Consider the following 26180-nt stretch of genomic DNA (forward strand, 5'->3'; position numbering starts at 1 on the left):
AATCTATGGGCTTGTCTATGAAGTAAGGATCTACTCATCATATGCATGTGTGAAGATCTGGGGCCTTAGTCTATATTAGTTAGATTTTTAAAAATGCTAATACTCTATAGAGAAAACGCACTCACAATATGAAATTTAGCCCACAATAGGTCCCTCCATTTAGTCAAAAAGGCTGATTAACCAAATACAAATTGCCATGCCTGTTCTTCCCTCGGCTACTCTCTGAACTGTGTTCTGTGGTGTCTCAAAGGGTAGCACAAAATTGTGCAGAAAATGCATTTAGGATGTAAATGGGTGCAACCAGCACGGTTCTGGCCTTCAGTAACTGTAGCGGACATGCTGGAGGAACAGACTGGAGATGAAACAAGAAAGTCAGTTTACAAGGTGGTATAAAATAAATCAGTATCCCAGCATCCTATCTTAGAACAACCTGATGTTGCTTTCTCTGCTTCCAGCCCATGGCATGTTTTGTAGATGCACTGAAGGTCAGATACCACTTACCCTCTATATTAATCCACTTACAACCATTATCTAAGCATCTGAAAGCAATTTCTAACTTACGTCCCCACATAAGTCACTGTAGAATTAAATGTAACTGTCCTGTATATGGATAACTGTGCATATTACTGTTACTTTGAACATAATTACTTTGGAATCTAAATATGACTTTATCTTTAACAATGTCATTTTTAAGGCCATTTGACTGGCCTTGAACACTGCTACAAGACACACCAGGACAAAGACTCAAAAAGTCTTGCCACTAATTTCTTGTATTCCATTAGTTATACTAGAGATGAATTTGACTCATTTGGTTTGTAGAAAAAGGCCTTATTTTATACGAGGGAAGATTAACAAACTTGCATTAAGAATTACACATGAACACTAATATTAAATCAATGCTGTGTCTAGTCTAACTCTCAAATACATGTCTGAGATCATCAACCGACTGACTTCTCACAGTATGGCCATTCTTATGTTCTGTCTTAACTAGACCACTAATTTGAACTCTGGAAAATTGACAGCAGCAGCTTCAATCTTCCTCTACAGTATAGACCTACCCTCACAGATTTACAGTAAAGACTAAGCCACTGATTAATTTAGCATGACAGGACTGATTTTTTTGGTTGTTGTTGGCTGTTCTGCCAGTCTATGCGCTGGTGTTCTCATGCCATTGCATACCAAATCATTTGTTAATATTCTTACGTGTGCATTGTGCATCTGTCCAGAAAGACCAAAGAGGGAAACTTTACCAACTGTAATAAAACCCATGGGCTTGGATCCTGCAGGCCTCATCAGTGGTTCTAATGCAGAATTCCCAAAGGAACCATCCTGCTATTGGCCAGTTTCTACCATGGATAGAACTTTACAGAAGTGAAGGCTGTTTCAAGCAGCAATCATTTCCCCGTGCAATTGCTAAGTGAAAATCCACAAGCTGTACAAGAGCACATGCTGCATGTCAATACCAGCCCACTGCTTCACACCTAAATAACTATAGGACAATCCAAGCATGTTCCAGGAAGGAACATGATAATGATGCACTGTCCCTACACTAGGCGATAAGTCTGAATTAAGATACGCAACTTCAGCTACATTAATTATGTAGCTGGCAACAAGGTTTCTTAAATTGCATTTTGGCACCGTCCATACAGTGAGAGGTTGACGGGAGCAGACTCTCCTTTCAACTTCCCTTACTCTTTGTAGGAGCAGGACTACCGGTGCCGACTGGAGCACCCTCTCAGTTTGAATTAGCATGTCTTCACTAGACCCGCTAATTCGAACCTCGGAAGATCGACAGCGGCATCTTCAAGACAGGCCCACAGAGTGGGAGTTCAACGTTTCTTAGGTTCCCTTTGCTTGGATATGTGGAAAGGAGGCATGTGGTTTTCACCGCAGGTTATCACAACATCATATGAATCCCATCAGACAGAACTTCCACACCCATGATGTTGGATTTGAATTTATGTAAAACTTGTGTGTGCCCTTCCCTAATATACAGAATGGTGGTTTCATTCCTTTACGTGTATCTTAACAGAACATACTGTCATTACGATAAGAACTGGAGGTGAAATGTTATCCTCCCGAAGTCAAAGGGAGATTTTCTTGACTCCAATGAGCTGGGGATTTCATGCCCAATGTGTGTATGGTGAGTTGGTGTATAACACACCACCTAGATTGGTACTGAGTGAATGGAATTCAAAGTGTGTGGAAGAAGAACATTTGTATTTATGAATTTGTTTATTTTAGTGTCCGTCTGAATGTTCTCCTTTTCTTAAAAAAATGGACACTCTTTGAAAGCTAACGGAACATGTTGTCATGGCAGCGAACTCCATTGTCTAGCTCTCAACCTGGAAGAGTCCTCTAGGCAGGTTGAGGCCTTTAACCTTTTTCAAGATAAGATTATTTCCATGTTAAGATAGTTAAGCCTGGTCACACGTCTCATTCTGTTGGTATTATCTAACTCTAATGCAATTACCAACAGATAAATATAGGTAATATTGCTAAGGAATGGCCTGATCCTGATACCACTGAGATTAAGGGCAAAACCATGCATCGTGCACAGGAGGGGCTGGCAGCTTCCACAGGCTCCTGAGCAAGGTGTGAGTGGGGGGAGCACTCTGCAGGGCCTCAGGCAGAAGGGGAAGGGCCAGGGCAGCCAGCCCTCAGCGCCACCCAGACTGCAGCACTGGGCTCTACCCCCCAGTCCTCAGAGCTGTGGGGAGCAGTGCTCTGGCAGTGATTTAAAGAGCTTGGGGCTCCAGCAGCCACCGCTGCCATAGTAACAGTAGGAGCAGCTGGGTGCCCCAGGCCCCTTTGAATTGCTGGGGCACCTGTCTCAGTAATGTGGCACTGGACCCTTAGAGGATACTGTCAGCCCTAGGAACAAAGACATTTCCTTTCCACTGATGCTATAAAACACTTTATCCTCCAAGCTTCAATCCTTCTTGAGAAACAAGGTTCCCAGAGAGTGGCTTCTGTGCAGTTCTGCATATCTGCGGCTAATTAATCCTTGCACATTAATCCTTACACATTAATCCTTGCACATCCGTGGTATGGAATAACACATGCTGATAGCCAAGTTCTTTCAAAATACAACCTGGCGCTTACTAAAATTAGCCACAATCATGCTAAGTGCACATTCTGCAGGAGAACAGGATACAACAACGGAATCTCAAGTCTTCTAATTAGGCATGATACAAAAAGCAGACAAAAAAAATGAAAAGGCATGTTTTACCATCAGAAAGGCAGCCACACATGGGAAGAGAGGGAGAGAGAGAGAGTGAAATTGCAAGAGACAGAAGTTATATATAGATATACAGTATAAACAAAGCCTCCTTACAATTTCAGACAGATGCTGTTTTTGTACAGGAACACACACTCTCACATGCAGTCTCCAACAGTCAATTTGAGGTCTTTTGTTGCAGTCTTAATGGTCTAGGCCCCGATACTGCCATTCCTTATTCCCAAGCTAGATCTAAATAGTCCCACTGAAGTCAATAGGGACTCCTAATAACAGATGATCAGAGCCATAGGCATAAAGTCATATTCTCCCCCTCTGTGCTCAGCACAACATTTGTATACCACTTAAGTCTTCAAAAGCGAGGAGGACTTCACTCTATGTCATAAATCCTAAGAGGCTTTCATAGGCACACGAAGGAGAGTGTTACGGCTTCTGTTACAGGCTTAACTTTTCTGGATGATCATTCTAAATACAGGTGTGTGAAATGATCTACTGAAGGAACTGGGATATATGACTGTACAGTGCATCTGATGGAGCCAGGCTGTTCTCAGAACAAGAAGGAATGACAGAACAAGAAGGAATAGTCTCAGGTTGCAGTGGAGGAGGCTTAGGAGGGATATTAGGAAAAATTTATTTCACTAGGAGAGTGGAGAAGCACCAGAATGGGTTGCCTAGGGAGGTGATGGAATCTCCATCCTTAGAAGTTTTTAAGGTAGGTTTTACAAAGCCCTGGCTGGAATGATTTAGTTGGGGTTGGTCCTGCTTTGAGTAGCGGGTTGGACTAGATACTCTCCTGAGGTCCAAACCTGCCAACAGGGTGGGATACAAGGAGGCAAATCTAAAGGTGATTCTAAAGGGTCCAGGGCTCAACGACCGGAGCTGCAGGCCCTTCAGCTCACTGCTGGAGTGCTGTAATGTGTGCTCCAGGTGGCTCTAAGGGCTGGGGGAGGCACTGTGCCATGGTCCAGGCAGTGCTGAAGGCTGGCTGCCCTGGCCCCACTCCTCCTCCTGAGGCTTTGCCCCTTCCCGGAGCATGGAGCCGGACCCTCCCTCACCTTGCCCAGGGACCTGACACGGCTGTCGACTCCCCTGCTGAGGTGTCTTCCAGCCCTACTTTTCTATGATTCTATGCTAGCCCCATTTGGAGAAGAGCGTATTTATGCACTTGCAGTCGCACTAGAGTTAGTTCAGGCTCTAGACTATGGAAAGATCTTCCGGGAACAAATAATTCAATTCCCAACTAAATGTGTTCTTGGTAATCTTATGTGGTTTCTTGTCCTCTTTGCTTCAACTCTAATAGACAAAAAGAGTCTCATGCTGAGCAATGTGGAATTAACAGAGGGCTTAATTCTGAGCCAACAACAGAGAGTAGAGGGACCAAGCGGGAGCTGCAATCTTAAACTGGTCCAGAGGGAAGTCCATCATCCCATTATTTCACAACCTTCTCTGTGGTCCCAACCCCCATCCTGCCCTTCCATATTGTGCCACAGTCAGAAACATCTACTCAATTTAATTAGCCTGTATGACTGACCGGGCTGGGGCTGGGCATAGCTGAGGGCGTCTGCTCAGGGTGAATTGCTCAAATTCAGGGCTCCTTACAGCCCCCAGACTGGAGACCTTCCCAAACAGGCCACAAACCAGTCCCACGGAGTGCTTCAGTGCCTGCCTGAAGCCTTGTGAGCAACACTCCTCCGACACCCCAGCAATATCCGTGCCCCAGATGACCCTGGGCCTCATACACAGGTGAGGGGTTTTAGAGCCCAATCTCACCTTCCCCAAACAAGTTCTGTCTGGTTCCAAGAAACCAGCCACAGATCCCAGGTCAATTTGCCCACAAGATCACACTGAGCCAATCCTTTAGAATCTAACATCTAAAGGTTTATTACTACAAGAAAGAAAAGCATGAGAGTAAGGTTGTTAAAGTATCATACATTACATGCATCGAATCTCCCAGTTCTCGATACAGGCTTGCAGCAGAGATGTTATAACTGCTGGCTTAAAAGTCTTTGGTGAACATCCTATGTCAGGATAGGTCCACAGTTCTTTCCGTCTCTTCGATCCCTGCACTGCTGCCTCTGAGTACCAAGATGGAGTCGGCCACATGGCATATTTATATCTCCTTTCTGGTCTCTTCTTGGCTGCAGCAGGTCACCTGGCCAGTGGCCTATCCCTGTGTTCCCTGCTGGTAGCCCTTAGGTATCAGTCCCCATTCTCAAGGTGTGTCCTTGGACTATAGAGGGCCATTGTTCCATAGAGCTCTGCTCATTAGCATATCCATAGGCCGAGCTCTGCCCATTGCTCAACCAATACTGAGAAACATTCAGTATCCATACAAAGTACATGCTTATAACTTCACACACAGACATTATACAATTACATGAATAGCATATATAGAATCAGAAGAAAGTAAGCTTCTATTTGACACCTCACATGGCTCCCTTTGTACCACTTTTGGGGCCAACACTCCTCTTACCATGGGTGCAGCAGTGATCTGGCTGCTTCCCTCAAATTCAGTAACGAGACAGCCTGGAGACAACATTGACTGCAGATTGGTTTTCAGATGAAAGCCAAGCCCATAGTGTTGGAAAATGAGGCCAAAATCAGGAAGATTCCTGTGTGTATGTTGGGTCTTTAGCTCTCCTCTGACCTCCCCATTTTCTTCCAGATGCAAAGGCACCTACTGTTGCCTTCTCAGTCTGCCGTTGGGTTTCTAGACTCATTATTGATGCAATGCAGTTGCAGGTTTGTCAGTTGCAGAGCAATTTCCTCCATCTGCTGCTGTATGCAGCCAAGACCCCACAATAGTTTGACAGCCCTGTGGGCAGGAGACAATCTTCTTTCAGAAGAAGAAACTACCTGACAAAGAAAATCTTGTACAATCCCTTCCACACCCCCAAAAAACATAATTAGGGGCCATAATTCAATCGTTCGGGAATTGATGGTGATTTTATTTAAGCAATGATACTCAACCCTAAGTTAAAACATAAAAAACAACAAATAGTCTGGTAGCACTTTAAAGACTAACAAAATATGTAGATGGTCTCATGAGCTTTTGTGGGCATAGCCCACTTCTTCAGCAGTAACATTTAAGATTTTAGTTGCTTCTTGCCTTGCAGTACCTTAGCAGCTAATGATGATCAAGGAATCAGATCCTGTTTTCTATACATTTTTTAAAGCAGCATCCCCTTTTCTGCACTCTGGGCATGTATAGAACCTGCTGATTTTCTACACTTGCAGCTTATGACAGGAAACTGAGTTTTATTTCTTGGCTCTGGAGACTATACATGCTCCTATCCTGCCCAAGATGGTACTAGTAGCTGGACGCATGGATGCGACAGCATCTGCCAGAGTAGAAGCAGAAGAGGCTCTTTTCCCCCCCCCAGAATTACAATTAAGAGACTCATTTACCTTTCATGTCTGACATATACTAATAATAGGTACCAGAATATGGGCAAATAAGGATTCTGCTCCTAGACTGTTGAACATTGCTGACAAACAGGAGTTTCCACATAACCATTCATGTCATCCTACATAAAATATGTCAAAGATATAAAGCCTGAGTATGTTGAAAGATCAGTGAAGGAAAATGTTAGAGGTTTGCACAGGATCTTGTAGCCATGCTTCAGCCATGCATTTGCCTTTTGCTTTTACATCATCGCAGGGAGTCATTTATGGAGCTGAAATAAATGCAAAGAGTGACCTTTCACAGACTGAAAATGAAAATTGTATATACCCCCCCCTAAAAAGATACTACCATGTACATAAAGTACAAAGGGTCATTTAGGAGAACTAAATCTTCTAGTGCTTTGGCTAGCATTGCTTCTCCTCCTCCAACTCCTTTTGTTATAGCAGTTGGACCTGCACTAACAAAACAGACCTTAAAATGTTGAGTTTTGTGCACCCAGCACACTTCTATTTGACATTTACTAACTTCCCCCATGTTGAAAAGATTATTAATATGCAACGGTGCCAGCATTCCAAAAAACAAACACTTTTATGGCGGTCTCTAAATATCAGAGTTTAAATTCAATGCCAATAGTCTAAAAACTCTTTTGATTGAGTGCTCAGCTAAAATACCTACATTCTTTGATGACATAATCATCGTGGAGAGGTTTTTATATGAAATGAGCTGGCAGATATTAAAGGGCTACTGCCAAACATGATGTTGCAGTTCAGTTTCTCTAATGTGAAACCCCAAACCCATCAAGTGAAATGTCAGCTGCATTCCTTGAAAGCTGAAGTGATTTTCTGGCTCCAGAGAACAATCACTGCACTGTTATTTTTATGAAGCTCCTGCTTAAAAATGCCTGTGCCCATTTCTGGATGCTAGACTGACAAATGTAAATGTCTAGCGCCAGAGTCACAGCCCCACTCCACTCTCAGAGCACCACTCAGGAGTCACGACGCGAGCAGAGACTGCCCACAGCTCCCCAAATGAGGATTCTGCGGAGGTGAGGGAGTCTCACCCATTCACATTGAGCCAAGCCTGTAGCTCTGAGGATGGCCCACTTCAGCTGCTCCCAAGCTGGAGGATGCCCCCTTTGGGACTTTTGTGAACTGAGATTTGTTAGAACAACCCCTAAGCTGCTTCACTAGAACTGGGGTTGGGGTTGGCCCAGAAGCTCAGCCATGGAAGAAAACCTGGCCAGTAATTCGGCTGAGCTAAGGCAACAGGGCCCAGAACTGGATCGTGGCTTCCAAATTCTGGGCAGCACTGTATGTGACATCGCATGCAAATTCCTTAATGGGCTAATGTGAATATTTGAAAATAATTTGCATGCAATCAAACATCAGCTTTAACAACATCGACTGTATTAAGTTGAGGCGAAAGGTGTCTCTTTGACAGCTGTGGTCAATGCTAGGGAGGAAAAGGCTAGTGTGGAAGCCCCTGGGAACAGAGGCCTGCAAGGTACAGCTATGTTTGGGCAACTTTGCTGAGATCAGAGTTCTGCCATGACTTTGTTGCACAATATAGGTAACATTATTTTGCCTAACAGCAGCATTAGGAGCAATGTTATTCCCCGGTGTGGAGTAGGAATGTTAAATATCAGTTAATTGAATAGTCGAATAACCTCACAAATTCTTATCAGTTAGTCGACTATTCTAAAGTCCCCGGTGCGGGGCCAACAGCCTGAGGAGTCCCCTGCCACTTAGCACTGCTCTCTCTGTATCAGAGGCAGCAGCGTGGGGTGCCAGGCAGGAGCTGGTCTCAGAGGAAAGCCAGTTTAAACACCAGCTCCCCTCATGGACTAGCTGCCTGTTGCCCCATGCTGCTGTCTGGAATAAAGAGGCAGCAGCATGGGGTGTCAGCCGTCCCTGTGTAGGTGGGGCTTGAGCTCCCAGACCTGGCATGAGTCAGAACTGAGCTGGGCTGCCTGTCTGTCAAGCTCCTAATACACTTTAAATGCAGAGCCACAGTGGGGGTAGGTCCCAAGACCCAGCGCAAGCCAGGAATGAGCTGGGTTGCTGGCCAAACTGCTAAAAAATGTACTGGCAAGGGGGAGGGAGGAAATGTGTGTAGTCTATAGCATTAACTTATAAGCTTTTGCTTATCGGTTAATCGGTTAATCAACTACACTATTACATCCCTAGTGTGGAGGTGAAAATAAGCTATAGCACAGGTGACTAACGTGGCTTTTATGTGTCCTTGGTAATGTGGATTCATATGCTCTTTGGGGCAGCTCTTTGGTGTTTGTACAGCACCCAGCACAATAGGGTGCTGGTCCATACCTGGGTCTGCTTAGCACTATTGCAGTGCAAATAATATTGGTCTCTTGAAAGGAGAAACCAGAACTGGGTGATTTTTTTTTGTTTTTTTTTTTTTTGTTTTTTGTTTTTTGTTCAAAACCTATTTTCACCCAAAAATGCAGATTTGGATTGACTGAAACATTTTACAAATTGTTGTGGTTGAAAAAAGCTAAACAAATATTCTAAAAAGGTCTCAAAACATTTGAAACAAAATGTTTCAATTCAAAATGTCTTTGCTTTGAAATTTCCATCAATTTCACTGTTAAAAACTATTTTTAAAAAAATCCTCAAAATTTAAAGTTCCATTTTAGTTCATATAAAACATTTCATTTTACCCGAAATGAACTCTCCTCCCCTCCACAATTTTATGGTTTGCAAAAAAAAAAAAAAAAAAAAAAAAGTCCTGTAAGTTTCTTTCAGGTCAGCTTGAAGCTATTTTTTTAAATTGACAGTGAACTAAAAAGTCAGATATTTAGCAGTTCTAGAGAAACATTATATACAATTTAATCTTTTCTTAGTCAGTTTTTAACCAAGGCCACCTGTCCCATTAGCTGGAAAACACTGCTGTGTGGTTAGCAATGCTGTGACACTGCTCCTTCAGTAGAAGTACTGTAGCAGACTGAAATCATGCTATCAATGCTGTTATTGTATTTGACTGTAGGTCTGCAAAGAATAACAGGGACAGAGACAGCTTTTTTAAAACAAATCTGGGGTTCTTAAGTTAAAAAAATAGCTGTTTAATATAGCTTTCCAAGAGTAAGTTTTGTACCATGACTAAATTTGCCCACTTTTAAGAAAGTCATAAACATGTTTCTGTTCCAAACTCAGTGTTTCCTTTATTTATTAATGCAATTTTAACTCCTCTCCCATCTCCCTTCAAAGACCCCAGCTGTTGACACTCATGATTGTTGACCTGAATTTATGGGCTAGTTTTTATTACCTCTTCCCAATGATCTGACAGAAGATACTTAGATTTTTGTGCCAATTTAGACTACAGGATTAGAGAACTCAGAGAGGTCAATGTCATGAGCAGACTCATGGGGTGTGTGGCAGGGATACATATTGAGGACAATACAAAATTTCAAGATCTTTACTAAAATGAATAAAAGAATAATAAATGATAGAAAACACACAGTCACAAAGAACTAATACAATTCCATGGTTGTAACATTTTTATTCTAAAAGTCTATTTAAACTAACATACTCATACTCTTCCCTAGAGTCCTGGTGTGGGAGACAGAGGCCCAGCCTCATCTTTGGTATGCCCAATGAATTTGATGGTTCAGGCTCCCCAGCTTGGTAGACATCGTGCACAAATGCCGAGTAACTAAACTATTCTGCCAAAGCTGAGCTGATAGCTTATAGCTTCATGCAGCGGTTCTCAAACTTTTTGGGCTCCGGAGCCCTTTACGTGCGTAAAAATTTATGCGGCGCCCCAGCGGTCCACTGATTGTATGTGTTGTACCTATCGATGTTTCCAGCTTGTCAACCTCGTGGAGCCCCTGGAGATGTCTCACGGAGCCCCAGGGCTCCGCGGAACACAGTTTGAGAAACACTGGCTTAACAGAAGATAGAAGACAGAAACCCTCTGCATAGCTGTTTGACCTTTTACAGGGTCCTGGCACTACCCTGAATACTCGTAACAGGTCCCAAGCAGTCAAAAACCAAAACTACCCCACTTTGCAAGCAGTAAAAGAAGTAACAACAACAACCCCACACGTATGTGTTGGGTCGGGAGATGAGAGTGAAGGACTGTGTGTGTGTGTGTGTGTGTGTGTGTGTGTGTGTGTGTGTGTGTGTGAATGCCAGACATACACAGGGTATGTCTACACTACAAAGTTAATTCAAACTAACAGACGTTAGTTCGCATTAACTTTGATAGGCGCTACACATACAAACCACTAGTTCGAACTTAATTTGAACTAGCGGAGCACTTAATTCGAACTAGGTAAACCTCATTCTACGAGGACTAACGCCTAGTTCGAATTAAGCAGTTTGAATTAAGGGCTGTGTAGCCACTTAATTCGAACTAGTGGGAGGCTAGCCCTCCCCAGCTTTCCCTGGTGGCCACTCTGGGCACCACCAGGGAAACTCGTCTGCCCCCCTTCCGGCCCCGGAGCCCTTAAAGGGGCACGGGCTGACTACGGTGCCCGTGCCAGGTGCAAGCCTGCTAGCACCCAGCCAGCAGACACTGCACCTGGCATGGCTCGAGCCAGCCACCCGCTGCCACCCAGCCCTCTGCCTCTTCCCGGGACCAGGTTGGCGGCTCCCAGGTGCCTACCTGGGTCCGCAAGAGGCAGGTGCACACCTGGTCTAGTGTGGACATCGTGGACCTCATCCACGACCTCCGCACTAGGCACAAGAATGTAGCCGTCTAGGGCAGGATAGCTGCCAGCCTGGCCACCCAGGAGCAGGTTTGCATGAAAATCAGGGTGGTCCAGTGAGACCCCCGACCCTGAGCCCAGAGCTTAGAATGTCCGTACTGGGTCAGACCAAAGGTCCATCTAGCCTAGTAGACTGTCTGCCGACAGCGGCCAACACTAGAGACCCTGGAGGGGATGGACCAAAACAATGACTAAGCCATTTGTCTCGTGCCATCCATCTCCAGCCTTCCACAAACAGAGGCCAGGGACACCATTTCTACCCCCTGGCTAATAGCACTCCATGGTCCCAGCCTCCATGAATTTATCTAACTTCCCTTTAAACTCTGTTCTAGTTCTAGCCTTCACAGCCTCCTGCATTAAGGAGTTCCACAGGTTGACTATTTGCTTTGTGAAGAAGAACCTTCTGTTATTAGTTTGAAGCCTGCTACCCATTCATTTCATTTGGTGTCCTCTAGTCCTTCTATTATGGGAACTAATGAAGAACTTTTCTTTATGCACCCTCTCTACGCCACTCGTGCTTTTATAGACCTCTGTCATATCCCCTCTCAGTCTCCTCTTTTCTAAGCTGAAAAGTCCCAGTCTCTTTAGCCTCTCTTCATATGGGACCTGTTCCAAACCCCTGATCATTTTAGTTGCCCTTTTCTGAACCTTTTCCAAGGCCAAAACATCTTTTCTGGGGTAAGGAGACCACATCTGTACACAGTACTGAAGATATGGCGTACCATAGTTTGATACTCCCCCCCCCCCCTTCTTCCCCTGGCTTCCCCCTTCCAGCTCCCTCCTCCCAGGTTTCCTCCTCCTCTCTCCCACCCTCTCTCTTCCCCTCTCCCACCTCCTTTTCCCAGTCTCCCTGAGTTTTGTTCAATAAAGAGAGTTTCTATTTTTGAACACATGTATCCTTTATTTTGTACATCAGAAAGGGGGGGCTAAGGAGGGGTAAGTGGAAGGAGGTGAGGGAGGAATGGGGTACGAGCCCCCGATAGGGAGGACTGGGGTGGCTCTGCGGGCTCCTTGGGGTGGAAGCTCTCCTGCAGCCCCCCGATTGACCTCCCCCTCCGGATGGCAGCCTGCGGCAAGTGCAGCTGGGCTGATGGCTGAGTGCTGTGATGTGCTGAGTGTGGGCATTCAGGGCACTCCAAGTCAGGACTGCTTTGCTGTCCCTCATCGAGTTAGACAAGCAAGCGGGGAACCCCTGAGAACTGTCTGTCCAGGGTGGGGGTCGGATCCCTTTAAGCACAGCCCTCGGCTAGCCTGAGACAGCAGCTCCACGCTCTAAGTCCTAATCTGATGCCTTGCCGGCACCATCCTTAACTTCAGTTCAGGGTCCACTCAATGTGGACATGCTAGTTTGAATAAGCAAAATGCTAATTCAAACTAGTTTTTAGGTCTAGATGCACTAGTTCGAATTAGCTTAGTTCGAATTAACTAATTCGAATTAAGTTAGTTCGAATTAGTGCTGTAGTGTAGACATACCCTTGGAGTATTGTGTCCAGTTCTGGGCACCACATTTCAAGAAAGATGTGAAGAAATTGTAGAAGGTTCTGAAAAGAGCATAAAAAATGATTAAAGGCCTAGAAAACATGACCTCTGAGGGAAGGCTGAAAGAATTAGGCTTTTTTAGTTTGGAAAAGAGAAGACAGAGTGAACATGATAGAGGTTTTCAGGTATCTAAAAGGGTGTCACAGGGAGGAAGGGTGGAAATTGTTCTCCTTGGCCTCTGATGATAAAACAAGAAGCAATGGGCTTAAACTGCAGCAAGGGAGGTTTAGGTTGGATTTTAGGAAAAACTTCCTAACTGTCAGGGTGGTTAAACACTGGAATAAATTGTCTTAGGAGATATTTAAGAGCAGGTTAGATAGACATCTATCAAAGATTATCTATACGATGCTTGATCCTGCCATGAGGGCAGGGGGCTGGACTTGATGATCTCTCAAGGTCCCTTCCAGTTCTAGTATTCTATGAGTCTAACCCATGACTTCCATGTTTTGCAGTGCACCTTGTAGTTACCAGTCCATTTCAGACTCATGGTAACCACATTCAGTTCTCTGTTTGGATCCCCATTCAATACCCCAAAGAAAAAAGGGGTGACTGGTAGGTAATTTATCTATGCCAAAGGTTACAAACAATTATGCTAACTTGCTCTAACATAATCATATAGGATACAGGCCTCTGGGCACCTTGTATTATGGCTAAATATTACGAGTTGTACTAGAATTAGGTATAAACAAACCCCCCCAAAATAACAATATCATCAATCAAAACCAATGAAGACAGCATGTAATAGAGCAAGCTAGCAGACTAGCCTCATGGGCTACATGATTGAGTGACTTGTAAAGTATCATTTTAATTACATGATTTTTTTTTCTCTTTTGTTCCAGAGGACTCACTTTTCTCTATCAGCAGTAAAATCACTGGGAAATCCTGTGAATACAATGGCACCACCTACCAGCATGGGGAAATGTTTGTGGCAGAAGGGCTTTTTCAGAATAGACAACCTAACCAGTGCGCTCAGTGTAGCTGCTCAGTAAGTAATAAATTGATTGAATCCTGCTGTTTGCTCTGCCAGATTATCTTTGCTAGGAGACTAGCCTATTGAACCTTAACTAATATACAATAAAACCAGGACTGTGGAGGCTGGGAGTAGCAAAACAGTGACACATAAAAGCATCCTCAGAGCTAATATGCAACATCAGGTGAATGCCATTCTGCCTCCTACTCCAAACAGTAGACAAAATCTAGCATGTTGTGAATACTCTATACATGAGCCCACACTCCACACACTTGGGCATGTCTACAGTATGGAAAAGATCGACCCTCCGGAGATCGATTTTCTGGCATTCGATTTAGCGGGTTTAACCCCAAATCGAACACTGAGGCCAGCCCCCACCAGCATCTGTACTCCTCATTCTGTGAGGAGTAAGGGAAGCCAATGGGAGCATATGCTCCCGTTGGTGTCCCACAGTGTACATGCTTCAGCAGCTTGGCTTAAGGGAAGCCGAATCCAGCTATGTATTTTGCATAGGTGGCTGGTGTACCTTAAGCCAACCTGCCTAGACCAGGCCTTAAAGTAGTTAGGTGGCTGGTAACATTTTATTGCTTGGGGTATGTATAGTTTTCTGTCAACCTGACTGGAAAGTTCAACACTGGCTCTCTAAAAGAGGCCAGAATTATTCAGAATTCAGTAAAGATTCCCGCAACCAACCAATAGTCGTCATCACCTAGTGGCTGTTCAGAGCCACGCTATGAAATGAAACAAGCTTGAGTCTCTCTGCCACTTCTTGGCCAAACACTGGCCACATTTGGACCTTAATTTAGTCAAATCATCACCACATTTTGCATTCAGGAGCCATCTGGTCCCCAAGGTCAAATTCTGATTGGATTTGGAGATCATATGACTAAATACAGTCAAGGCTGAAATACACTGGTAGGGTAGTGAGTGGGGAGCTTTGCTTTATGGCATTGCCCATGTTGTACCTCTCTTGTGGACTGAGTCTCCTGGTACTTAAGGCACATTTCCTGATCACTTTATCTGTACCTTGCTTTGCATATTCTTCAGTACAATATGCTGTGTCTAGTCGCTAGCGTGGTACGTATGTAAACGTACAGAGTCAGATTCATATCTATCTGTATAAAAATAAATATGCATCACCAGACAGAGAGCACTTCTTAATCATCTTTGTTTTTAATCGCAGGAAGGGAATGTGTATTGTGGCCTGAAGACTTGCCCTAAATTAGCCTGCTCTTTCCCAGTTTCTGTTCCGGAGTCCTGCTGCCCGGTTTGCAGAGGTAAAACCTGCTACATAAGCAAAAGGGTACTATCTGCAAGCACTGTATTTCAGCAGATGTATCGTGGCTTTGTTTGGTTTTCTTAAAATTGGAATGAGCAATTAACACAGCAGAAGCAATGTTATGATAATGAGATGAAACAAGGATGCAGAGTATTAAAATATCTGCCACTTCTCTGGTAGACAAGCTTTGAAATAAGATTATGTATATATCCCGCAAGTGCTTAGACCTAGTCTTGTCATAAAACGAGAGCAAGAACTCAGTTTTTAGGATATGATCTATTGCCTCCAAGTAATGTAAGGGCACGTCTAGACTACATGGCTCCATTGACGGACCCATGTAGATTAGGGTTGTAGGCAAAGGGAAATGAAGCAGTGATTTAAATAATTGCCGCTTCATTTAAATTAAAATGGCTGCCGTGCTGTGCCCATCAGCTATTTGGCGGCACAGCGCTGTAGTCTGGACGCTCCGCAGTCGACATCAAAGGCATTTGTCAACCTCCCCGGTATGCCTCGTTGGATGAGGTTTACCGGGGAGGTTGACAAATGCCTTTGATGTCAACCGCGGAGCATCCAGACTACAGGCTGTGCCGCCAAACAGCTGATCGCCACAGCACGGCAGCCATTTTAATTTAAATGAAGTGGTGATTATTTAAAATTGCCGCTTCATTTCACTTTGCCTACAACCCTAATCTGCATGGCTCCATCGACGGAGCCATGCAGTCTAGACGTGCCCTTTAAGTGCCTATCTCTGGTATTTTATTAGCAAGTCTGTTATAGATCCCAAAACAGCCCACATGTACACACAGGGAACTTAATTCTAGAGAAAGTCAAAATCCTACATCTGGGCCTCCAAATTTTGCAGGTGAGGCCTTCTTTATAACTGTATGTCACCTATATATTTATAGTAGGGTTTCTGTGTCACCCACCACTGGAATACCTTAAGAAGTATAAACCAGCTTTTTAAATGGACATAGCTCACCTTTACTTCAGCATTTTGAAAATCCAACAAGGTGCCTATCTGGGTCCTTAGCAGCCTATATATATAAATATCTGACCCCTAGAGCTTAGTATTGTTACCTGGAAAATTAAGGAGCATTTATATTATTTGTAGAAAATTTGTGCCTACAGTACTCAACAGTGCACCAATGTATAGTGAGGGATTTATATTGGTTTAAGTAGCTTACAATCTGTGCAGCCAAGAAGAAAGAGAGGGAGAGGAAACTGAGGCACAGAGAAAAAAAACACAGCAGGTCTTCCAGGGCCAACTCAGCCACAAAACCCAGGTTTCCACAGTTTTTAGCCCAGTCTAGTCCCCCCACCCAGTAGGCCATGCTGGTTCCTATTATATTTCTAGCATCTAAATGAAGAAACATTATATTAGGCAACTTGGCTTTGAAACTCTCTGCACTCAGGCAGGCAAAGGTGATGGTCCCTGTCTCCTAACATGGAATTTAGCAAATTACATTTAACAGTCAATAAGTTGACTGTGCAATAAAGGAAACATTAACTAATCATCTGGTTCCTGGTCTCTGTTCCCTGATAGCTATTTTTAGTTTCCTGGGATGGTAGCTCATAATTTTACTTTATATGGTGACTTGGATTTGAAACTGACCAATTCTAATTACAAAAATCAAACTGGCTTTCAAAGCTTCATGCTTTAGTTACTCCGTGTACTCTGATGACATTGGAAAAAAGTCAGCCACCTAAAACAAGAAAGGACAGTCACTAAAAGAGAAAAAAAGTTAATCAGAAGTAGGCGATTCATAGCAAGATGTGGGAGGCAGGACAGGTTATACAGAAAGGAGATTCAGAGCCTGCAACAGCCTTGAAAATGCTCTCCATGTTTGCATAATGGCTTTTAAAATGCTTCATTGTTTATAATACTTTCTTAAAAGAAACATTTCCTTTCTAACTAGCCTTGTCTTTTTGAATGTCTGAACATGCTGATTTATTTTTCCCCTGCAATTCTTCCGAAGCAAAACTCTAAGCAATTTGTTTACATGAAAATATATGAGCATAACCGCAGGGGAAAAGTATCTGTTGGTTAACTTCTACTCCCTGTAAGGACAAAAGCTTCAGAGGGGTAACTGAGTTAGTCTGTAACTGGAAAAACTTAAAAAACAAGAAATAGTCTAGTAGCACCTTAAAGGCTAACAAAACATGTAAATGGTGTCATGAGCTTTCGTGGGCACAACCCACTTCTTCAGATAACTTTAAGGAGTGGGTTGTGCCCATGAAAGCTCATGATACCATCTACATGTTTTGTTAGTCTTTAAGGTTCTACTAGACTATTTGTTGTTTCGTAAGGAAAAAGATTGGTAACTTATGAATAGAACACTTAAAAGCTTTCTTCATTTTCAAATTAGTTCTTTTCCTACTGATTAGAGATGGCTCCACGCCATGAAGTCCAGATCCTGATTTGGGGGGCACATGCTGTTACCATTTATTTCAGTAGTGCAGATTTGGGGCCCTCATAAAGCTCATGTTACATAATACATATAATAAAAGATGGATCTAAGCACCAAATTTTAGGGCTATTCAATTACAAACATACCTCCCTATACCATAACTCTCCCACCTCCATTTCTTTAGGCCACCCCTATCTGTTTTTAAACTATTAAATATCAGTCTAAGCTTTTGGCTTTTTTGTGTGTGTGCCAGAGCCTTTCCTCAAACACAACATATTGCATTCCATCATTGTTCCCCTCAGCGCAAATGATCAGTGCACACTGCCCGGGAGAAGTTTACATTTCTAAAGCTATCTTCACAAAGACATAAATGGAAGCTGAGATTTTTTTTTGTTTACATTTCTAAATTCCCCCAGACCTTGGTGTTGAGTATTGAGGGGCCAAAGCCTTGCTCTGAAGTTCCTCTAGTTACTTCTTTAAAGCATTTTAATTCCTCCCACATCACAATTCACAAATGGCAAGTGCCTGAGCCACGGATGCCGAAATGGAGGGGGGGAGGATTTCCCCATCACTTTTAAATATGGGGGCGGTATTCCTTCCATTTTCACCTGCCTTATGGGCCAGCAATGGGAGAGGAGGAGCAAACAGCAGGCAGGGCCTCAAGGGAAAGAGGCAGAGAATGGGCAAAGCTTGGGGGGTGGTTTGGGAGGAAGGGCAGAGTTGGGGGTGAAATCACAGTTTGGGTAACATTGCCCCCCTCCCTTCTTGAGAGCTTCCAGAGCTCCTAACCTCAGCTAATATCTCAGATTGCACAAACATTCTTCTAACATACAAGCCAACTCTTCCTTTTAGTGTTTACTTCTTTGTTACGTGTATCAATTAAATGAACCCTATCCTGGAGACAGGGATTCCTTCCTACATACCTTCTCCTGGCTGTTTGTCTAGGTCCATGGTTTTCAACTTCTTTTCATTTGCAACCCCCTAAAAAAGTCAAATAGGGGTGCGGATCCCTTTGAAAATCTTAGTCTGTGGACCCTGTAGTGTCTGAAGCCTACAGGTTGAAAAGCACTGGTCTGTGGAACAGCAGAGCTGAACATTTCATGACTGTTGTCTGCAGGTACAGGAATCAAAATCTGACATTAGCGCCAACCCTTTTAAGTCTATTTCTCATACAGTCTGATACATGATAATACATATGGGTCCCTCCTGCCTCTGTGTCCAGATAGTAGTGCATTAAGAGCAGCCATTGCTTCTATTTTTTAAATTATTTCAGTGGCAGTGTGTTGGGTTTTAAAAAAGAACCCAACTGGTTCACAATAATGTTTGGGAAATTAATTGTGAGTTAACAAATTTTGCAGGCTGGACAGCAGACAAAAAGGAAAAAGCCCTTAAGGACAATGCAACACAAAAACATACTTCTGTTCTTTATAGAAGTGTAGGTTAGTATTGACTGAGCGTAATCACAGCAAATTAGGAAAATGTCACAGACTGTAAATTTATGTATGCAGGGACTGTCATTTTGTTCCGTGATGGATTCTTTGCCCAGGATGGGAGCTTCTGGGAGCTACTGTAATACAAATAGTAAATATATTTTATAAAATTAATGATGTCTTAGTAATAAGTGACCTCACTACAGTTCTGCTTCAGTCTTTGGTCTCATTTAGCAGTACAGAATTCGCATAGGTATTTGTAAGATATTGCACAATCACTCCCACAACTGATTGCTTTCTCACACCTGCAGGAGATGGAGAATTATCCTGGGAACATTCTGATAGGGATATTTTCCGGCAACCGGCCAACAGAGAAGCTGTAAGTGTGCCCTGTATAACGAGAAACACTGTTTTTCTGCCCAGCTATGGACACACTTGTAAAAGGGGGGATTACTCTTTAAGTCTTCCCCAGTTCTGCCTTGGCGTGGTAATACCTAGCAGAAAAATACATAGTAGCAACAATACCTTTTCCCAAAGAAACGTCCTCTGCTTGTCTTTAACTCTTTGTACCCAGCTGAAAATCTGAGATGACCTTAAAGAAATGATTCTGCGGTAGATTGCAGCCCCATCTCCCTGCCAGGCCCTGAACGTAGTGCTCCCTAGCTAGAAGTTTGCATGGGATGCTCTGCAACCCATACAGTACACTTTGCATGTTGGCTATCTGAACTGAAAGGTGCCTCTAGGGCAGGGGTGGGGAACCTTTTTTGGGTCGGGGCCGCTGACTCACAAAAAAATCAGTTGGGGGGGCTGCACAAAAGTGAGAAGCATAAAACCCGCAACATCACTTACATGATCCCCAAGCCTTGGGGACCCAAGCTAGTAGAGTTTGTAGGTCTCGCAGGGATTAAAATAAGGGGTTCAGTGTGTGGGAGGGGGCTGCCAGGAAGTGGGCTTGGGGTGTGGGTAGGAGGAAGAGTGCAGGAGCCTCAGAGGCTGAATCTAGCTCTGGGCCATATGTTCCACACCCCTGCCCTAGGGAGTCAAGGGCACTACAGTGAGCAATTGGAGCTCTTGAGGGCAGAATGGGTGTCTCTCTCATAAAAAGATACTTTGCTTTCAGTTTCCTAAGTAGTGATTTGTCCCACCTGCTCTTTTCATAATCCCTCTTCTCCACACTGCGATCCCTTCTCCTCTTTCACTGTCTTATTATAGTCTACTTTTTCTTCTAAAATAATTTCTGGCTCACGGACTGTTGAAATGGCAGCCTGTGACCAGAAGATGTCTAATATTTCTCACAATCTTCAGGGGGTAGCCAAGTCAGTCTGTACAAAATAAACTTAAAAAACAACAAATAGTCTGGTAGCACTTTGTAGACTAACAAAACATGTAGATGGTATCATGAGCTTTCGTGGGCACATCTGAAGACGTGGGCGGCGCCCACGAAAGCTCATGATACCATCTACATGTTTTGTTAGTCTATAAAGTGCTACCAGACTATTTGTTGTTTTTTAAGTTTATCTCTCACAATGATTGTCAGAAAGAAATCCCAGCGTCCTTTGTTTAAAAAAAAACAGCATGTGAGGAAGGAGAAATGTTGCTTATTTTCTGCGTTTCACAGTGTATTTTGTTGCCAGACAAAAATTCTACATACATTTTGGTGGCCTCTGACTCAGCAACAGCCAGGGGGAGCCTTTGGATATAACCGTAAAAATGTTGTAAAATGTATCATTGCTAATATCAGGTAAGTACTTAGCAAAATGTAGGCTGTATTTCATAGGCTGTAGCTGTTGGGATACTATTGTGTCTGCCAATATTCAACAGTTACAATCGTAGAACAAAATGCCACATTAAAAGAAAGTGAAAGGGTCTGACTCTTCATTGCTGTGCACTTTGCTTAGTCTGGTAACTTGCAATGCTACAGAACGAGTGCAGAGTGCTACCTAACAAGATTAGTAGCATATTGCAACCACCTTATAAATAACCACATCAGGTGTAGGGCAATGGAGACTCTAACCCTGTGGGTGAATTGGCACTAGGACACACATGTAACTGACCCAGGTTGCCTCTAAATCTTCTTATGGAGTGTGATGGGGTGGACCAGGCCCCGAAGTCCCCTGCTGGAGACTTGTGACGTTGTCACACCCTTCCCAACAAACCATAGAGAAGTCCTCTAGGAAAGATAGAGTGGTGCAAAGGATGTGACCAATCAGGACCCAGCAAGCTAGTTAAAAGGAAGCTGTTGGATCTGAGTGAGGCAGTTCCTCCTTGGAGCCAAAGAGGCTCAGACAGGGCTGGAGAGCTGAACTGCAGGAGGGCTGCCACAGCAAGGAGTGCAGCCACTCAGCCAAAAGGGAGCCGCTTGCAGGAGTTGAGTAGTGCTCCATTACATTGGTACCAGGAGTGGGGTCGCTGGACCAAAAGGGGTTATGGAGGAGTTGGTAAGGCTGCTGTCTCAGCGACAGCACAACTGAGACACAGAGAACAATGACTGAAGCTCAGCAAAAGGTGCAGCAAGCTTCCCAAAAGCAGCAGGATGTACTCCTGGAGCTGTTTCAGCACCAGCAACAACCAGAGCCGCAGTTTCAAGAGCCAGTGTTACAGCAACTGGTTGCCTTGGTGCCCCCCCAAACTCGGTGAACTCAGGGCTGGGGATACTACTGGCCAAGTTGGGGCTATATGAGGACACAGAGACTTATTTAAATACTTTTGAATGGGTAACTACAACTGCTGGTTGGGAACAAGCCACCTGGGCTGCTGGCCTGGCAGTGTTCCTGACAGGGGAAGCTCAGGCAACATACCATGCCCTGGACGATGACAGGGCAACCGATCTTCAAGCAGTGAAAACTACCGTACTTAACCAGCCTGGGATATCTCCAGAGACTTATAGACATAGGTTCTGCTCAGAATCTTTTTGAGCCAGGTCTTGATACCAGATGGTAGCCCATTGTCTTAAAAAATGGGCCATCTGTAGGCTACCTCCTGAGGTCTGTACAGCCCAGGAGATTATTGATTCCATAGTCCTAGACCAATACTTGAAAATATTACCAGTGTCAATTCAAACATGGGTTCAGAGACATAACCCCGACTCGCTTACTAAAGTGATCCAGACCACTGAAGATTTCTTATTCACCGCTGAGCCTAGCAAATCTACCTTGCCATGAGCTGATACCTGGCGGACTCTGGGCTCAAGAGGGTGCCTCAGAGACCTTATACAACCGAAAGGGAAGTCCCTCTAGATCCAGCACTGGAACCCCATACCCGAAGGGGACCGTCTTTCCTCTCACCATCCCTGTTGGTGGCCAGTATTTCTGCTTCTGCGAGGAGTAAGGGGAAACCAGTGGGAGGCTTTGCTCCCCTTGGCCTCCTGCTGTGGAGACAGCAGGGAAACTCGAAACAAGGTACGTCGACTCCAGCTATGTCATTAATGTTGCTGGAGTTGCAGATCTTGATTCGACCTTCCCCTTTAGCATAGACCTGGGCTAAGTGCAACGGAGGCCTGATCCAAAACCTGGAAAGACCCTCCCACTGTCTCCTAAGGGCTTTGGATCAGATGCTTGTGCACGTCTAGCTAAATGGTTTGTCTCCCATGCGAGCGCTGCTTTTAAATAGTAGTACCGCATGTTTAGTCTCTAGTTAGCATTCCTTCGGTGTAAGAATTCACTCTAGGACTAGATCAAGCTATTTCTCTAGGGCAGGGACAACTTCCCACAGCTCCCATTGACTGGGAATGGTGATCCATGGCTAACAGGAGCTTCAAGCAGCTGTATACAAATAAAGCAGAAGCAGCCCACCAAGGGCTAACCCTGGCGAGCCATGTCCAGCCCACAAGCCGGTTGTTGCTTTTGGGTAAAGACTAACCATCAATAATTCAGTCCAGTAGTGTTGATTTTTTGTAACAAATTTTGGAGAGAGCACATGGAATTTTTAGGCATTAGGAGCACAAAATAAATACATGCCAGTGATCTCTGATAAATCTTTGGGTTACTCAGAATAATGTCCTTCTTTGCTATTTTAACAATCTTACAATCTTCAGCCATGCTTTTGGGTATTTCGGAGGAAAAAATCCCCCAAAATAACCATAGTGCTTTGTTTTGAAAAACTGCACAGGCAATTTTCACCTCTAACTCGCTCAAGGCATCCCAGCCGATGAACTTAGACCCAGATTCCAACAAAGTGCTATTCGTCCTAAGCAACTATGGTTGAATCTGGTCTTATGAGTGTCTGTGGCCCTGGCATCTACAATTAAATGAGAAGCAGGAGGGCAAACAGCATCTGATCATTTTGCAGCTAGGACTATACTTTATCTATATTTGGGGATGCTGTAAAATGTAGTTTGGATGCAGAAGGCTAGAATGGTTTGTGTCACATACCTGCAGCTTAACCCACGTTAATTTCAAGCACCTGCATGAGTCTGTTTGTGGTAAGGAAGAAGTTTAGCACAACATTGACATCAGGGGCAAAACTTACATTGGTCGCACAGGGAGCCTTAATGCAGGACATTTACTTAATCTTTACATGCAAGGTTCAGCTCTCCAATTGCTTCACTTGAATGAAACATTTACATTCTTGTTCCTTCTGTCTCCACACAGAGGCATTCATTCCATCGCTCCCAGTACGATCCAGCACCCAGCTCCACTAGACAGCTGGTCAACATTCCACGAATTTCCAGTGGCAGGAGTAATCGTGGCGTCCTGCCTGACCCCCAGCAAGCCTCAGGAACTATAGTGCAGATCGTCATTAACAACAAGCATAAACATGGACGAGGTAAAGAGAAGTGCTCTTAGCGATCCTGCTCTGAGTCAGGTCTCAGCCCCTGATAGCTCTTAAAGAATTCTTCATACATACAGCAGAGCCTTGCAAATTTGCAAATGACAGAATCCTGCACGTCAGAAAATAAAAAATGCAAAAAGAGAGCAAAGATAGACTATCTGGAATGTTACTTTGGCTGCATGCAATTGTCTGACACACAATGGCTGCTGCATTTGCCATGCGGGAGCCACGCACTCCCGTATTGCTTTCTAAAGCACTTTGAGAAGCTGTGTGCCATGAATCTGTATAAAGACCACATTATTCTGGTGGGACGAGAAAGGTGAGCAGTTGACACCACTGTCGATGCCTGTGGGTCTGCTGCTATCTTCACACACCCATTTGCCTAGCATCCAGAGAATGGAAAAATCTGCTCTGGGTTATTTTCTTCACGCTTTCTCATATTTGGTAACCTGTGTGAATGCAAGTAGCATGTGGTTAAGCTACCTCAGAAATCTTAGACTACAAAGCCCTACTACATTACCAGTATGTTTGCTACGACCAGAACTTACGGAGCCATCCCCTTGCTAGAAAATATCCCATCTCTGAGCAAAAAGGGACTTCTACTTTAACATCTGTGTTGAACAAAGCTGTTCTCTGGTGGTTGGGCCAGCAGGTCCACCCCTCCCCCCCCATTTAACTTTTATTCTGTTTCCCAAAGATCAATACAAAACTTCATATCAAAGATATATGTAGTATATATAAAGCACTGAGAGCATTCCAGTAACATAACATAATATGTCCTTAAGCCTCTGAGAGGCATACAGGACTTATTACATTATGGGAACATTAGGACCTCAAGCTCATATGGAAAACCTTTATACAAGCATGACTAAGCCATGTTCCTCAAGGATTATACTAAGAAAAAAAAGGGGGCGAGGAATAATCAAATCCCCAATTTAAAAGGGGCATCAGATTTTTATGTCCTGGCAAAAGGGAGTGATGCTGCAAGATGCTGAATGCACTCAGGCTTGGTCTAAACTAGGGATAAATTCAAATTAAGATAAATTGGTGAAGTTGCGTTAATAGCGTAGCTTAAGTTGAAATAACTTAACTTGAATTTTGGTGCCATCTACAGTATGGGAAGTTGAAGGAAGCACACTCTCCTTTCAACTTCCCTTACTCCTCATAGAAGCAGGTTTACCGGCACCGACGGGAGCACCCTTTCAGTTCGAATTACGTGTCTTCACTAGACCCGCGAATTCAAATCCCAGAAGATCAACTGCGGCTGCTTCAGTCTTATCTGTAGTGTAGATATGACCTTAGTGCCTAGTTGGTATTATTTAAGTGAATAAGGGTCTGCAGGGTCAGACCCAAATAGTAATAAAAGAATTAGCTATAGAATAGCAACTATACACAAAACCCAGAGTAGCGTACACTCAAAAATGTCCCACAAAGACTTAAAAGCCTTTGAGTTAGGGCCAACTAATCTTTTAAGGTATTAGCTAACAGAAGGAATGTTGGCCATAGGATCTTTATTATCCACCTGAACAACCATGAAAATGCATTCAGATCATGCCAGTGTTTTATGCTAAAGCTACGAGCAGGAATCTCTGCTCAGTGTAATTTCTGACATCCAGTTCACACACGAAGACATCATCAAAGCAATTTCTAACTGATTTGTTTCAGCAAGTAAAAAAGCAGACAAATGAACAGCACATTTCTCTGTGCGGTTTAGTTCAAGTGATAACTAGGAGCTTGATGCCCAGAGAGAGTCTAAGAGATCTGTGTAATGGAAATCAGAATGCTGATCATGTCCTTTCTTTTGTTCTATGCAATTAGAGTGTGTTTTATTAATTAATGCACATGCTTCCTGAGATTATTTTTGCATTTATAAAATGTAAAAATAAACAAAATTGTCATATTGGCATCAAATCTATGGCTATGTCTACACTACAAAGAAAAAGATACGCAAATCGAGAACTGCAATTTGCATATCTTTTTCCGCTTTTCTTTCAGAAGAGGCTTTTCCAAAATTTGGTGCATCTACATGGCGCCAAATTTCAGAAAAGCCTCATCTTTTGGCACATCCCTTCTTCCTCGTTCAATAAGGTTCACAAGGATGGCGAAAGAACAAGTCCATTTTTCCAAAAAAAATTTCAGAAAAGCGGACGTGTTCCTTGAACATGGTATAGCTTTTCTGGGATACTGGAGGTATCCCAGAAAAGAGCTGAAGTGTAGATGTAGCTTTATGTCACTTCCATTACATGGATACAGAATTACATTTCTTTGCATACACAGTGATTGAAGCGGACCATTTGGCAGCTAAGGTTCTATTTTCACAGTGGCTACAGACTTCTTCTGTCCCTTGGACTAATTATTTAACCTTTCAGTGCATCAATTTATCTATCTACAAAATTGGGATAACGTGTCTATAG

General features: G+C 43.7%; 1 protein-coding gene across 2 annotated transcripts in view; it reads left to right on the plus strand.

Annotated features, from left to right (window-relative positions):
* CHRDL1 (chordin like 1) overlaps window positions 1-26180 on the plus strand; it is a 62900-nt gene that overhangs the window by 24134 nt on the left and 12586 nt on the right. For both annotated transcript variants that reach the window (XM_006136207.4, XM_006136208.4), the window contains exons 5-8: window positions 13749-13894; window positions 15063-15156; window positions 19308-19375; window positions 23586-23760. In XM_006136207.4, coding sequence (XP_006136269.1) covers window positions 13749-13894; window positions 15063-15156; window positions 19308-19375; window positions 23586-23760 — 483 coding nt within the window. The remainder of the gene's footprint in view (window positions 1-13748; window positions 13895-15062; window positions 15157-19307; window positions 19376-23585; window positions 23761-26180) is intronic.

Source organism: Pelodiscus sinensis, chromosome 13 (genome assembly GCF_049634645.1).
Source record: "Pelodiscus sinensis isolate JC-2024 chromosome 13, ASM4963464v1, whole genome shotgun sequence".
NCBI lineage: Eukaryota > Metazoa > Chordata > Testudines > Trionychidae > Pelodiscus > Pelodiscus sinensis.